The 14,275-nt window shown below is 48.2% G+C and overlaps 2 protein-coding genes and 1 long non-coding RNA gene across 3 annotated transcripts in view; 1 reads left to right on the top strand and 2 right to left on the bottom strand.

The window, feature by feature from the left end:
- DIABLO (diablo IAP-binding mitochondrial protein) overlaps positions 1 to 1,491 on the bottom strand; it is a gene marked incomplete at its 5' end in the record, with an annotated part of 3,936 nt that extends 2,445 nt beyond the window's left edge. The window contains 3 exons of the mRNA XM_018076482.3: positions 277 to 408; positions 620 to 734; positions 1,385 to 1,491. Coding sequence (XP_017931971.2) covers positions 277 to 408; positions 620 to 734; positions 1,385 to 1,491 — 354 coding nt within the window. The remainder of the gene's footprint in view (positions 1 to 276; positions 409 to 619; positions 735 to 1,384) is intronic.
- Positions 1,492 to 1,527: 36 nt separating this feature from the next.
- Positions 1,528 to 3,186, top strand: LOC108640332. The gene is made up of 3 exons (XR_001921097.1): positions 1,528 to 1,575; positions 2,598 to 2,701; positions 2,788 to 3,186. It is a non-coding gene; the product is annotated as an uncharacterized LOC108640332 (long non-coding RNA).
- Positions 3,187 to 6,048: 2,862 nt separating this feature from the next.
- VPS33A (VPS33A core subunit of CORVET and HOPS complexes) overlaps positions 6,049 to 14,275 on the bottom strand; it is a 9,584-nt gene continuing 1,357 nt past the window's right edge. The window contains exons 2-13 of the mRNA XM_029961211.1: positions 14,195 to 14,260; positions 13,985 to 14,112; positions 13,454 to 13,643; positions 13,071 to 13,187; positions 12,486 to 12,660; positions 11,560 to 11,753; positions 9,751 to 9,877; positions 9,498 to 9,565; positions 8,896 to 9,033; positions 8,360 to 8,497; positions 8,019 to 8,187; positions 6,049 to 7,572 (exon numbers count right to left, since the gene is read on the bottom strand). Coding sequence (XP_029817071.1) covers positions 7,379 to 7,572; positions 8,019 to 8,187; positions 8,360 to 8,497; positions 8,896 to 9,033; positions 9,498 to 9,565; positions 9,751 to 9,877; positions 11,560 to 11,753; positions 12,486 to 12,660; positions 13,071 to 13,187; positions 13,454 to 13,643; positions 13,985 to 14,112; positions 14,195 to 14,260 — 1,704 coding nt within the window. The 3' untranslated portion in view covers positions 6,049 to 7,378. The remainder of the gene's footprint in view (positions 7,573 to 8,018; positions 8,188 to 8,359; positions 8,498 to 8,895; positions 9,034 to 9,497; positions 9,566 to 9,750; positions 9,878 to 11,559; positions 11,754 to 12,485; positions 12,661 to 13,070; positions 13,188 to 13,453; positions 13,644 to 13,984; positions 14,113 to 14,194; positions 14,261 to 14,275) is intronic.

Here is a 14,275-nt window from a genome sequence, read left to right as displayed (position 1 = left end):
CAACCCAAACCATTCTATGATTCTATCAATTTAACCCAAAAGCAACAGTTTAACAAAGCTACAACAATTTAACAAAACTAAAAGTAATTTCCACATTTGGTGTCAAATAATGATCCCATGGCTTCTGAGGGACCCGACATCTTCAACCCCACACCCCTTCGGTTAAATTAATTTTTAGAAGTCCATTCTGAGCACGGTTTAAGAGGTGTAGTTAGTGCCAGATCATTCAGTATTCCCAGCAGTGACTGGTGCCAGGTGTGTGTTCTCTCAGCTCACCTTTGTGTACTCTGTGAGTGCCTCGATGAGGGCGTAGGTGGTCTGGGACAGCAGGGTGGCCGTGCTGTCTGTCACCAGGGACACGGCTCTTCTGATCAGGGCATCGTTACTGAGGGACACTGATCCCTGCTGCTGCAACACAAGGCATTTCCATGACCTTTACTTCCACTTCCATATGGATATTAGTTAAAGACAAAGCTAAGGGAAAGCCTCACTGCTCTTTACGAGCCAAGCGCTCACAGAGGACATAATTCCAGGGTGAGAACAGGTCTGTACAAGGTTAAAAAAGTGTTTTTGAACATTTAACTGCTCCCAGGGAGGGGGTGCCCCCCTTCCACGTTACCTCCACAACAGGGACAGCACACAGGGCCACCCCCAGCCCCAGGGCCTGGTGCCACCGGCCGCTGGCACCCGAGAGGCCTCGTCTCCTCACGCTGGCCAGGACTGGGAAAGCGTGCCTGGAAATGCAAGGGGAAAAGATCAGCACAAGAAATAACCTGTGTCTGCTGGGGAACAGGGATCTAAGAGGAGAACAACCCCTAGAAGCTGTTCTAGGGGAACTAGTCCGTACCAGGCTTCTGGACTGCAGCTGCATAACAGTGAGTGGGTAAGCTTGTTTCAAATTTTGTATTGTCACTTAATTATTATTACTGAATTATTGTTACTTAAGTGCAAGAAAATAAGACAGGCACAGTAACTAGTGCATTGTTAAGAGAGGAAATCTTATCTGGTATAAGCACACTGCTGGTAGTCAGTAATATTGAAAATCAGGTTAAAAAACATGCTTGAAACTGGTGTTCGGTACATATACGTGAGAAATGTGACAGGGAATATGGTACAATCCAGCGACACTCGGACCTCCTGCGGCCAGTTTTCTTTACATCCCATGCCGTGCAAATGTCCCCCCAGGGTCAGGGCCTGTCACCGAAACACTCGAGCAGAAAAAGAAAGGAAAAGCACGGGAGCAGGGAGCATTTCTTTGTTATGCAGCAATCTTCCTGAAAAACGACCGGTCGGTTTTCCTCCTTGTGCGCGCTGCGCGGGCAGCACATCTGGCGCTGCGGGCGCTGTCCCAGCACGTCCCCCCCGCCCGGCCCCGCCGCGGTACCTGAGGACGGAGCAGCAGCTCCGCAGCCACCCGCCGCCGCCGCCATCTTGGGCCGCCCGCCGCGCGCGCGGTGACGTCACCGGGGGCGGCGGCCGGCGGGGCGGGGGCGGGAGCGGCGCGTGCGGGTGCGTGAGGGAGTGAGGGGCGGCCCTCGGGGAGGAACCGAACCCTGCGGCACCTCCTCCTAAAGTGTTAGTGAGCCAGGCATTGCTTTATTGTGGCCGGAGATGCGTAGGGAGTCGTTCCAGGCAGATACATCCCCTTTAAGGCTTTTCACGTGCTTATCCACTTTAACATTTTAATTTTTGGTTCCAAGTCATACCATTCCCTTAATTTAATTAGTGTTCTATCGTTTATTGACTATTTTGGTCTGCATGCTTTGGACCTCTTATCGTTCTTCCTCAGAGAGTCTCCAACTCTCAGGTTGTAATGTCTTTTTTAATCCCCTTTGTATCTTCTGGTTACTCCAACATGTCTTTGAAGAACCAGAAATTTAAGATCCCTGATGTCCAACCTTTAACTTCCTCAGGCAAGAAGGGAGATTTAATCTCTGAAATAGAGCAGCACACAAGCTCTAAGTGGTGTCCAGGTGTTAGAAAAACAAATGACTTGTGGGTAGAATTGCCTTGTTAAGGTTTAGGGCTGGAGATGCTTCAGTGATCTCAGACCTGGGGTAGGTTAACAAAGTGTGAGGAGGAGGATTTCCACTGATGGTGGACACAGGGAATGCAGAATTTATGGGCCACAAACACATGGGGCAGAACTCCCAAGAGAAGGAAGAAACTAATAAACCCAACTCAGCAACTGGGCTGAAACCGGCTCCACGGGGGTAAGAGGTGATTCTGATCGACCCAACAAACCCCCAGACCCAAAATAAGAGAAAGACTGAGCATGGCACTAATTCACATGAAAAATAAGAGAATCATTAACCAAAAGAAGATAGAATACTAATTAATAAGAGAACTTGTAGCCCATGAACATTGATTCCTTTGTTTGCCCTTTCCTTGCCCCTGTACCTCACAAAACAGTAGGGAGAGGGAAACCTTGTAGTGGTTTGGAAGGTCTTTTTCCAGGACTTCTAAATAAACTGACAAGTAATTTCTATCTCTCTGCCTTCACACCCTTAATTAGGCAGAGTTGGACAAGGCAGGACTTGTTTATTGAGATATTGGTCGTGTTGGAATTGTGTTGCATCCCTCCTGTCCCTCTTTAGACAGGGTGGGAGTCTCAGGAGAAAACTGCTGGGAGGCTTTTAAACATTTCAGGGAGACACAAAGAATCTGCAAGAGCCGCAAAAGATCAGCAAAGTGCATGCAGGTGGATACCTTTTCTTTTAATCTTTATTGTTTTTACATAAGAAAATAAGGTTGTGGTGAGGCTGTAAGGACACAAAACATTTGCAGGTTTGGCGCAGGGGGAAGAAGGGCTGTCCATCCCGTGTGCTGGGCACTGCAGAGCTGGTTGCCTCTGGAAAGCCGGTGGCTGCAGGAGCAAGAGCAGGAGCAGAGCCCTCATTTGAGCACCAAGAAGTAGGTGGTCCAGCCAGCGAGGAGCAGTGCCCCGAGCAGCACCGTGTAGCTGAACAGCACGAAGGCCAGCAGCTCCCTCAGCACCTTGAGGACGTGGATGGCGAAGGACTCCGGCATCGCGCTCTCCGGCAGGTAGGATCCCTGGGGCTGGATGCTCCTGCTCCTCCCCGGCCTGTAAGCACAGGGACAGGGTGAGTCTTCCCGAGCAGGGAGACTGTAATTCACAGTTTCTCCCCAGTGGCTCTGCCGTGGGGAGAAACCCTGTGATCAGGGGGGTTGATGTCCACCTGGAATGTTGTTAGTGTCTGCTGGGACTCGTGTGCCTGTTCAGAGTCCTCCCGAGCTGTGCAGTGTTGAAAGAGAGTTTGGAATCTGATCAAAGTCCCCCAGTTAGGACTGTTAACAGAGCAGATGGAAATACAGACACAGGCCGTGGGCACGGCTGTGTGGGTGAGGCCAGAGGCTCTTACAGAGTCCAGCTGGCTCCTGGAATCTTTCCCCTGTGGCAGTGGCTGGGTATCCAGGAAGCTTCAGGATCAGAGTGGCCACTGATGGTGCAGTACCAACAGCGTGTTCTGATCAAAGTGGTCAATTCCTCCAAGGAAGCCACCATTAATATTTAATGCTATAATTGCATCTAATGGAAATACTGGCACAAACTGAGCCTTTTGTTTAAGAATGACGAAAACCGAGGCTTAAATACAAGTTTGAACAGGCAAATATTTATATCTCACGTTAAAAATAACCTTTAAATGGGAGATATAGGGTAAAATGCTTTAGAATTCATCTTATAGCTTTATTTTAAAGTCATACTTACACTTGCTTTGGAAGTAATTGCTTGATAGTTTAAATTTAAATCCAAACTCTTTCACAAAAGTCGTTGGCTCCTTAGACTTAAAGCTGTGAAGACCCACCTAAAAAATTCTATCATCTCTCCGATTTACATGTTCTTTTAAATTTTGATCACAACTGTGCCTGCTGAAAAATATCTTATGTGCTCTTGGTCAAGCACATAAAGGGAGTTTAAAATGAGACTTAAGATAAAGCAAACCCAAAAGGATTATTTCTCTTCTAAGCGGTCTAAAGGCAGCCAAAGTAAACTGAATTCTCATCCTGTCACTTACAATGTTTTTTAAAGAGGTCTTCTGGTAGAGTTCACTTTTTGCTGTTGTTAAAGAGTTCAGTCATTTCATTCTAAGCTCAGGCACATGTATATACTATAGGAATTATTTCATTTTTAAAGCAGCCGTGGTTTCCCCGTTGTTCAAGGCACTGAAGTTTTCTATCCACGGGCTTTACGGGATTTCTGGTTATCTGGAGAGATAAAGAAATGAACTGCTTACCCAGGCTCTAGTGTGTCAAGGTCCTGCTTCTCTCTAGTTCTGTTCTGCAGCTGTCCCTTGGATTTCTGTCTTCCAGGGGGTTTGTGCTGTGGGCTGATCCCGCTGTGATGCGCTCCGGAGCCGGGAGTACCGGGGTGTGTGTGCAGGACTGGTGCACTCACTAGGTGTGGTCAGGGCGGTTATGATACGACACAACGCGTCGTGCTCGGAGCAGCCAAACAGCTCCCCTTCCCCAGGGGGCTGCTGCCAACAGCATTTCCTGGGCTTAAGCACCAGGGCTTGGTGTTACCAGGTCAAAACCTGCAGTGGTTTAGTTGTGGGTTTTTTTTCCTCTAGCAAAATGTGTCATGTTACATTTTTTACTCTGTTATCTGGGAGGCTGCTGTGCCTCTTGCTCTGTTCCCTGGGAGCCTTGTGTTCTGTGGGCCACTCGGGGAGGAGGAGGAGGATGCTCACACACAGCTGGGGCTGTGGGCTGTGGGTCCCAAGGGTGGGACTGTGCAGACTGAGTCTGGCTCTTTTACCAAAAGATTGGGCTGAAGGCAGCCTAATGCCTGCACTGTCACCAGGTCACTGCTCTGGTGCCACCCTTGTCCTCCCAGGGTGTCACCCTGACCTTTCAGAGCACAAGCACTGCAGCCCCTTTGCAGTGAGGGCAGAAGGGAGCCAGGATATATGTTTATTTTTAGCAAAACTCCTTTCTGATAATGCTGTATGAAAAGTGAAAGTGTTCGGGGGTAGAGGTTGGGTGATGGGTTTTTTTTTGCTTGTAACGCAGACAGCAGAGAGAAGGAAGATCATGTTCTGCAGATCAAATCTCTTGCCTACAAATATATTATGATGTAGAAAATGGCCCCTTAATTTAATTAGGCTCCCTTGTCATCAAATTATTATCCACATGGTCAGCAGGGCCTTGGACAGAAGCAGAACATAATCAGCTGCTCAGGAAGCCTGTTAAGTAGTAATTGCTCCTCCAGGGAATTATCAATGTCAGGATGGCTTTTCTTTCTTCTTTTTTTTTTTTTGTTTGCTTTTTTGTTTGTTTGTTTTTGTTTTTTGTTTTGTTGTTGTTGTATAGTTCCAGGAAGAGACTTTCTCTAGGTGGAGTGGCCACGCAGCTCTGTGCTGGGACAGGTCTGCAAAAAAATAGGCAGCAGTGTTGGTGATAAATGAAGAGTTTACCAAGTGTCTGGGGTTTTGCTTCTGGTGTTACTAACAAACATGTTTTGCTGGTCCAGGTGGAGAGTTAGGTCAGCTGGGGAAGTGGGGCTTTATTCACCTGTGGTACAGCTTTTACACAGCATGACCTCAGTTCACAAACCAGCCTGATCAGGGCTAGACATTTCCTCAGGATTGGTTCACTTTTTAAGATTTAAAAATAAAATAAAAAAAAAATCTGGAAATTTCTATAGTACAAAGATCCCTCAGGCCAGGCCAAGGACACTGTAAGGGCTGCACTGAGTCACAGTTTCTTGTTTTCCTCTGCACAGTAACATCTGATTTTTGATCCAAAGCTAATTTAATTTTCTTTTTAAATACTCTGAAACTGCAGAAATAATGTAGAGGAAGGCAATCCATGCTTGCTCCCTGCATCATTGTCAAAGTTGAATAATTTCTTTTGTTTTTGTTTTTTTTTTTTAAATCTGCATGTTGCCCACCCACCTCAAGTAAAATCTCTGAAGACTGAAACTGTATTTTTCTTTAAAAGTCAGGAAATCCCACAGATATTTCCAATGCAGTATGTTAGGTGGCAGAACAGAATGAAATTTTGAATGAGTTTAAAGAAAAAACATTCAGATATTAAAAAATTTATTTTAAGTAATTCAGTTGTCTTGGGGCAGGGGCAGAAGAACACAGCTACCACAGTGCAGGGTTTTATTTATTTTTGTATTCCAGAGAGAGAGAGTGCAAACACTTCCAAAAAAAAGATCAAATACATCTTTATTTTATTCTCATAACTGGAGTTAAGCAGGCAGAGGGGGCCATGAAGGGGCTTCATTTGGCAGAACTCAGAAAATAAAACAACATGCCAAAACCCACAGTCACAACTGTGACAACTTGGAAAAATGAAGGTGTTTACTGGGCCAGGTTATGCAGAATAACTAAAAGCAGAAACGTTTGGTAAGAAAGTGATTTAAGTTGTGGTTTGTTTTTTTTTAGTTGTCTTTAACTATTTAGGAGTCCCCAGTGGGGGCTGTTAAAGCCTGTGAGTACAGTGACTGTGCCCACCAGGCACCAACACCACCCCTGCTCTGCCTTCCCAGCCTCTGGAAGCTGCCTCTTCTACACACTGGCTCAGCAACACCAAGGGCCCCGCCACCAAGGCTGTGGAAAATTCCATTTTATAAGTTTGAGCTCTACAACACCTTGTGACAGCGAGTACCACCGTTTATAACCGCAGCAGGGGGGTGAAAAAAGTGTCTGTTTTAAACCCGCTGTTTACTGGGTCCCTGTTGTTGCTGGGTTTGGCCCAAGTCCCACCTGGGGAGTGTCTGTGTGTCTTCAACCATCGGCTCCTGACACACTGATGTAATTCAGACTCTGGAGTAGCTTTCCACAGTCAGGTGGGAGTACCTGGGACAAACAAGCCACCTCACAATGATCCCTTCAAGGATAAAGTGAAGTAAAAGGCTCAAGGATCAGAGGCACATAACTCTGACAAACACACCCAGTGCATCCATGGAATGTACCAAGTACCAGAGAGAGAGAGAGACTGGGAATACTGGTATGAAATCAGGAACAGACAACATCCTGCCTGCATCTCCCACTAAAACTAAACAGAAAGAAAAAAAAAAGCAGCAATTTGCCAAAGAGAAGGACCAGGGCACATCCCCAGTCCCCCTGTGCTTGGCTGCCAGGTCAGACCACGAGCAGGGATTTCTCATTCTCTCCCCTGGTTTATTCCATCCTTAGTGCCTCCCAGCACTGCTTGTTTAATAGGAAGTTCCACAAATGGCTGGAACACAAGTGCAGAAGGGATGAGGGTCACTGGATCATGAGCGGGTCTCAGGAGAGCTCCTTTCAGTGCCGTGTTTCTCCAGTGTTCAAGCAGCAGCAGAGCCAGGACCAGACGTGCCTGTGTCACACAGGGCCTCTCGCTTTACTGTCTCTCACCACACACCCTAGAAAGGGGCAGGCTCCAGTTTTTCCATCAAGGATTTGATCCAGGTTGTTCCATTGATGAGCTTTGTGGTGGCAATGACGTACTCTGTGCCTCCATCTTCCATCTGGGACAGGAACCTCAGCGCAGCGATCTCCGCGTACGTCACCCCTCCCAGGAAGAACACCAGAGTGACCCTGTTCTCCCCGTGCTGACCTGGGGACCCAGGGAAAGGGGCAGGTTGGCTTAGTTTGAGTTTTACAGCTCCTGTGCATCAACTGTCAGTCAAACTCAAATGACATAAAACTGAACTACAGAGAGCAGCTGAATTAGGGGAAAAATTTACTGGGTGAATCCAGACCCTGCTCCTGCCCTGGAGTCTCTTTATAGATGTGCTTCTGCCTGACCAGTTTTAATGCTGGGTAGGTGAAGCTGACATTCTTTGTAAAGTAATTTTGCACACTAAAATCACAGGTTGGAGTTTATTTTAGTACTTCTGATGGGAAGTTAAAACAATTTGTCACAGGATGGTTAGTTAGATCTAATACTGCAGAGGGACAGGGAGGCCTGGGCTCTGCCAGCCCCTGATTTCAGTTTGCCTCATTCTGGCCTAACAGAGATGCACTTCTCTTTAAAACAAGGGAAAACAAGGCAAAACTTACGCTTTTTCTGAAGGCCAGTGGGTAACTGCTGCCTCTCCTCAAAATGGGGCCCTGGCAGCATCTTCAGCACCTCCTCGATGCTCCTCCAGCCCGGGCGGGCCAGGAGCTGTGCCAGGCGCACGCTCAGCGGGGCGTAGCCGCTGTACACGTACGAGATGTCGTTGGGGTTCTGGGGGAGAGAGCACGGGGGGAGCAGCAGGTCAGAGACACCTCACGCTGCAAAACAGCACCACAGAAATAAATCACATGAAAAAAAAAAGGGTGTTCCCGCTGTGTTCTGTGGTTGTATGCAGGGCTCGTGGCTGGTTTTACCTGTTCACCAGTTACCAGTGCCTGCTTACCTGTTCATTAACATCATCCATCCACAGGCGCAGGGTTTTCCTGATCGTGGGGTAGTTATTCCTGCCACTTGTCTGAGGTTTCAGCAGTCCAGCTTTTTCCAGGTTGTTTAAAGTCAATATATGTTCATAGCCATAAGTCTGCAATATGAAGAAATCACCTTTAATACCCTGTCAGTAACCCATGACCAGAGTGTTAAAAAAAAAAAATGGCAAAGATATTAATTTTAAAAAAGTGTTTGTTTAAAAGAGCTTATTAGTTAAGATCTCTCTAGAGTGTATCCCATTTAGAGTGTTTAAAACATAACAGTAAAAAGAGCAGTGATATAAACCTGCTGTATCTACGTGTTGTAACACACACAAACACCCCCCAGTCACTGCTGTCAGCCCAGACTGACTCTCTGTGTTCCCTCTGTGCACGCTGGAACTCAACACTACCCTGGTTTAAGATGTGTCTGCCTAGAATGCAAGTGTTGTAGAGCTGAGGATTTGATATGGATTTTCTCAGGAATTTATTGATCCAAAAGTTAGAGCCCAACCTGGAGAATCTCTCTCTTGTAATGGTCCAGAACCTTCTGCTTCAGTCCACTGTTGCACACGGATTGCAAGCAAACAAGACGCAAGATCTTGATTAATGGATGTTTTTGAGCTATGCAGTCTTCAATATAATTGTTAACCTATTAAATAAAATACATAAACTGTTATTTAAAGAACTGTTAAAGTGCCCAGAAGACCTGGAAAGAAAGATCTAGTTTGCTCAGTGTCTCCAAAACAGCAAGAAAGAGGGTCCAACTGTTCTCCAGACAGCTCAGAACCATCTGCAAAACAGTGACCCAGGTTCCACCTGGGCTCTCCCTGAAGGATGGCAGTTCCACAGGCAGCAGCCAGACTTCACCCGATGCACTAAAAATTTCTAATGAACCATCTTCAACATTTCAGCAATCCCTCACAGCACACAGTGCCCCTGCCCAGGTCAGACCCCCCGTGTACAGCTGCATCCCGGGCAGGGACAGCTATTTCAGCGAGGCTGAAAGTCACCAGACATCATCTACATCAGATATTTCCTCTCTCGAAAAAACCCAAACGGAAAAAAAAAACATTTTGAAGATGTAAGAGTCACTAATTGTCATTATCTACTTACCTTGTCTGTGTCTATTCCAGACATGAACTCTTGCTCCACTGTTAAATTATCGAAGAAATCTTCAGATGCTTCGGGAAAAGAATGAAAATCAACACAACAGCAACAGACAGCTTATTTTCTACTTTTAACCTTTCAGCAGAGATGCACTGGATGGAGCCAAGCCAGTTTTTGCCAGGCTGAACAATGTCCATCAAGTCATCTGTCCTCTGGCTGTATTTAAAGCAGCCCAAGGGGGTGCTGAGCACATACTCACTGGTGATGTCCTTGATGAGCTCTGCGATGGAGGTGTGGTTGGCCAGCGAGCTCCTGGCCGCCTGCATGTGGGGCAGCTGGGACACAAACTGCTTGATCTCCCCCACCGTCTTCGCGTGGTGCCTCTCCTGGAGAAACCCATCGCTGAGGTTAGGCCTTGTGCACGTCAGGAACACTGATTAGGGCATTTTATCATGGAAAGCTATTTTACTGTACTCACTGCACCTGCAGGAGTTAGAGATATGTGACCTTTTAGATAAAAGACTTTAAATGCTTTCACTGAAGTCACAGCATTACCTGTAACAGCACTTGGATCACTGGAAGAGGCAGGATATAATACAACAGGATCATCATTGACAAACTGGTTGTCTTCCATTACAGTTTATCCAACCTTTATCCACCTTTGTCTGACTCCAGCCATCACTACTTGCTCTCCTCCATTTCCCTACCAGGGAAAACTGCCTTTTTCACACAAAGAGGAATTACTTTGCTGGCTGCCAGGAAACCTGGAGCTCTAGGCCAATGCTGTCAGAGCTGGGGGGATATTTCTCCTGGGAGCAGGAGTGAAAGGTGCTGGGAGCTGGGCTGGCAGGCTCTGCCATTCCCTGTACCTGGCTGCAGCAGTGTCCCAGGCTCTGAGCCAGGATGTGCTGAAGCCCCTGCAGAGTTCAGCTCTCAGAGCAGTCCAGAGGTCTGCACTGCATTTGGGTCACTTGCCTCTTGCTGCAACTTGGAATAAAAATAATACTAATTTGACTCGGATGTGAAGGATTTAAACGGGCAAGTGCAGGCAGGACAGTGATAATGATGGAGCCTGCAATCTAAGAAGTCCTCTGCTGCCAATATGCTGCTGTTTCATTATCACCTATTACCACTGACAATTTGTTAAAATTCTCTTTTTGTTAACAGCCAGTAGGAATAATCCAGCTTTAGCTCCTCCAGCACCGGTACTGCAGAAGCAAACATATACTAGGAGAGGAGGCTGAGCACTCAGTATTTCAGTTAAGGTACAGCTACCTCATCTTTGATGTGGCAGAGGTGAAGGGACTAAAAAAACATAAAGGAAATACAATCAAAGAGTATAATGAGTTCTCTTGAGAATCCCCATGAAGTCTGAAAGCCGAGATCTCAGTTTCTTTATGAATCATCAACAGGATGTTTTCAAACAAAACCACAAACATGCCCCCCCCAACTTTCCAGCTCTGTCTAAGGCGACACATGAGCATGAATTTACAGGTTAAAACTTCTGCAAGGCAACTGTCTTTTCCACATTCCTATTTGTTTTTTATGCCAGCCAAGCTGTTCTGGAGTTTTATTGCTTAAAGCCTTTCCTCTGCATCCTCAGCGAATACAAAGGGAAAAGGACCTTTCAGTGAACAAGAGCAGCAAAGTGGAACTGAACAGCACACTAAAACTGAACTTTGGCCTCTTGCAGAGGGAAGCAGCACCTGACTGTCCTGCAGATCAAGGGATGCAATTCCTGTTGTGGAAACTATGGGCTCACATGGCAGAAGCTCTGAGGAGAAGCAAAACCCCAGAACAGAAGTGTGGGGAGAAGAGGAGGATCCACATTACTACAGGATTCTTCAAAGGAGATTTGACCAACACCTTCCAGTCTGAGTGGAGCTGATCTCACCCCAGGGCAGGGGAACAGACTGGAGTGGCTTCTCAAGACTATCTGTTTTTTCTCTGCCTGGGGCATTACTCTGTGGCAGCAGCTCGAGCTGCCAGTCACTGCCCTGTTGAGGGCAGACTGACTTAGCTGATGACAAGTACACTCAAGGGATGCACTGTTGGACCCAGGCCTCACCTCAAAGGCTGCTGAGATGATCTTGGCTTTCTTGCTGAGCACTGACCCCACGGCATTGAAGTTCTTGTCGCGGATCTCGGCGTACAGCTCCTCTGCAGAGTTCAGCTGCAGCTTCTTGGGTTCCGTGGGGAGATCCTTCCCACCCTCACCCTGCTTCTTCGGGGCAAACTTCTCAGGAGGGAGTTTCACATAAGCTACCAAATGCAGAGAAACCACCCTTAAAGGACTGGAACTTCACCACCAGAAGTAATGATTAGAAGGCTGTGGGAACATGTCCCCTGGGCTGGAAACAGCTCTGAGCAGCAGAGCAAATATAAACACCCAGACCCCTCAGTGCTTAGGTGTTAATTAAGGAGAGTCTCACTGCACTCACCCAGGGACCTACACAAACACACGTGATCAGAACCCAAGTGCCAGCTGCTTTCAGAGAGGCTTGGATGAGCCCTGCAGCCAGTCCAGTCCAGCAGTAGAAATTAGAGCCCATAAAGGCCTCTCTGGAGTTTTCTTACTACCTCCTGAAGAGAAGGAGTACACTCTGAATGGCCCCCCAAAACTGTCCCTGTCCCCTCAGTGTGACACATGATCCAGCCAGGCTGGAGGGTGAAGGCACACACTATTTCTACTTGTACACCATGTGTTCTGTGGCTGCACCCACCCAGCATCCAAAATATGCCCATTCAATAACCACACACTGTTCAGCTCTCCTTCCCATCCAAAAAGAGCCAGAGTGGATCTTGATGGGCTCCGGCCTGGGACTGAATCAACCTGCACTCACTTCAGCTGAGCTGCTCCCACCCTCCAGCCATTCAGTGAAGCAGAAACCACTGTGACACACTGCAACCGGCTCCAGCACACGGGAAACCTCCCCCAGGACATGGGAAACTTCCCCCAGGGCACGGGAAACCCCCCTTCCCCACAAAACTCACTGTTCTGGATGCCATAGATCTCATCTATCAGCCCCTCGTACGTCAGCTGCGTGGCCAGCGGCGTCAGCAGGTCGACGTTGCGGTCCAGCAACAAGAGGGTATCAAAGACGGGAAATATGGAGTTCTGGCTCCCAGGGAACTCACGCTTCATCCTGATCATCATGTTGGCCACGTGCTGAAAGGAAATCACGTCAGGCTGGTTACAGTCCAGGCCACAGCAGATGGATTTGAGCTCTGAGCCCTGCAAGCACATGCTCGTGCAAGCGTGGGCGCAGCCCTGGGTAAAAAGGAAGAGAATGGCCAGAGGTACAGACTGGCTGATGGACAGGGCAGGATGACACAGAGAAAACAAAGTCCTTCTCTTCTGCTCTCTGCAACTTAGCGAGACAGCAACTGGCCACAGCACTGCCTTCACCTCAAGCTGTTCTCTCACCACAAAAGGTACCAATTAAACCATAGGTTGATCGGAGAGAAGGAAAAGGACAAGTGAGTGTCATGGCTGGATTAAAAAACACCCAGAAGTGCATTTAATCAAACAACCCTTAAGGCAGTTCCAAAGAACAAGATGCATTTTTTCATCCTCACCCGAGCACAGTCGCCCTTCCCAAAAATCTGTGGGATGGTTCCGTAGAGAGCCTGCAGTGTCATCAGCCCCTTTGCTGCATGGTACAGACTGGTCTGGTCACTCTCCAGGTAACATTCCTAAAGAACAAGAAGGATTCTGCTAAGAGGTGTTGATCCAACACAGCTGCTTCCACAGCAGTGTGAGGTTTATATGAACAGTTCAGACAAGACACAGGCTGGGAAAAAACTGTGGCTGTTGGACCTTATTATTTGTGCCATTGCTACAGCAAATCATTTGACTGGACCAGACACTACAGTATTTCTGAACTCCACACACAAATCCAGTTTGATGGAGCAAGAGAGCCAACCCAAAACCACAGAGGGTTTTCCCTCAAAGCGCTCACCTTGAAGGCGCTCTCAGACTCCATGGAGAGCAGGTCCCCGTCGAAGGGGATGAGGTCCAGGCTGTACTGCTCGCGGTGGATGAAGGAGCCCAGCACACCCTGCTCCTTCAGCCACTGCTCGCACAGGAGACTGCGGCGTGGCACGAACAGGATGTGGAAATCCCTCTGGGGAGAGCGGCCTCTATCCTCCCTGGAAGAGCCACAGCAGGAGCACTGCACTGGGTTATTATTGCCAACTCCCAGCTTTGCATGTTAGAGTGTCCAGGATGCACAACCCAGCCGAGTGCAGGCACAGGTCTGGCACCAGGGCAAGGGGACTTGGTTATCCTGCAGTTCCCAAAATGAGCATCAATCCAAGCACGACTCGTTCCAGCTAATTAGAAAGAACATATATCCTCATAAGGAGGAACAGATCCTCTGCATGGCAGCCAAAGAGAAGCCCCTCTCTCTCCCCACTCAACCCCCCCCCCGGAGTGGCTGTGCTGCACGTGGTTCAGACCACCCCTGGCCGCCCTCCCCTGCCCGCGGTACCTGAGCACGTTGTCGGTGATGATGTCCATCAGCTCCAGCTTGGGCCTGACGAAGAAGATGATGTTCTTGACATCGGCCGGGGGCAGCCGACCCGGCTTGAGCGTGAACATCTTCTCCACCTCATGCTCCTGTGCGGGGGCACGGGCGTCACCCGAGAGCGGCGCGGCCGGGGCAGGGCTGGGAGCCTCCCCCGACCCGCCCGGCGCTTACCTTGAGCAGCGAGTACTGCGCGATCAGCCCGAAGGGCCCGGTCAGGTACTCGTCCCACACGATGGCCTGGAGAGGGGACAG

Source organism: Manacus vitellinus, unplaced genomic scaffold (assembly GCF_001715985.3).
Source record: "Manacus vitellinus isolate BGI_N305 unplaced genomic scaffold, ASM171598v3 scaffold_31_pilon, whole genome shotgun sequence".
Taxonomy (NCBI): Eukaryota; Metazoa; Chordata; class Aves; order Passeriformes; family Pipridae; genus Manacus; species Manacus vitellinus.
Note: the sequence above shows the minus strand (reverse complement) of the source record. Positions and strands in the feature narration are given on the sequence as shown.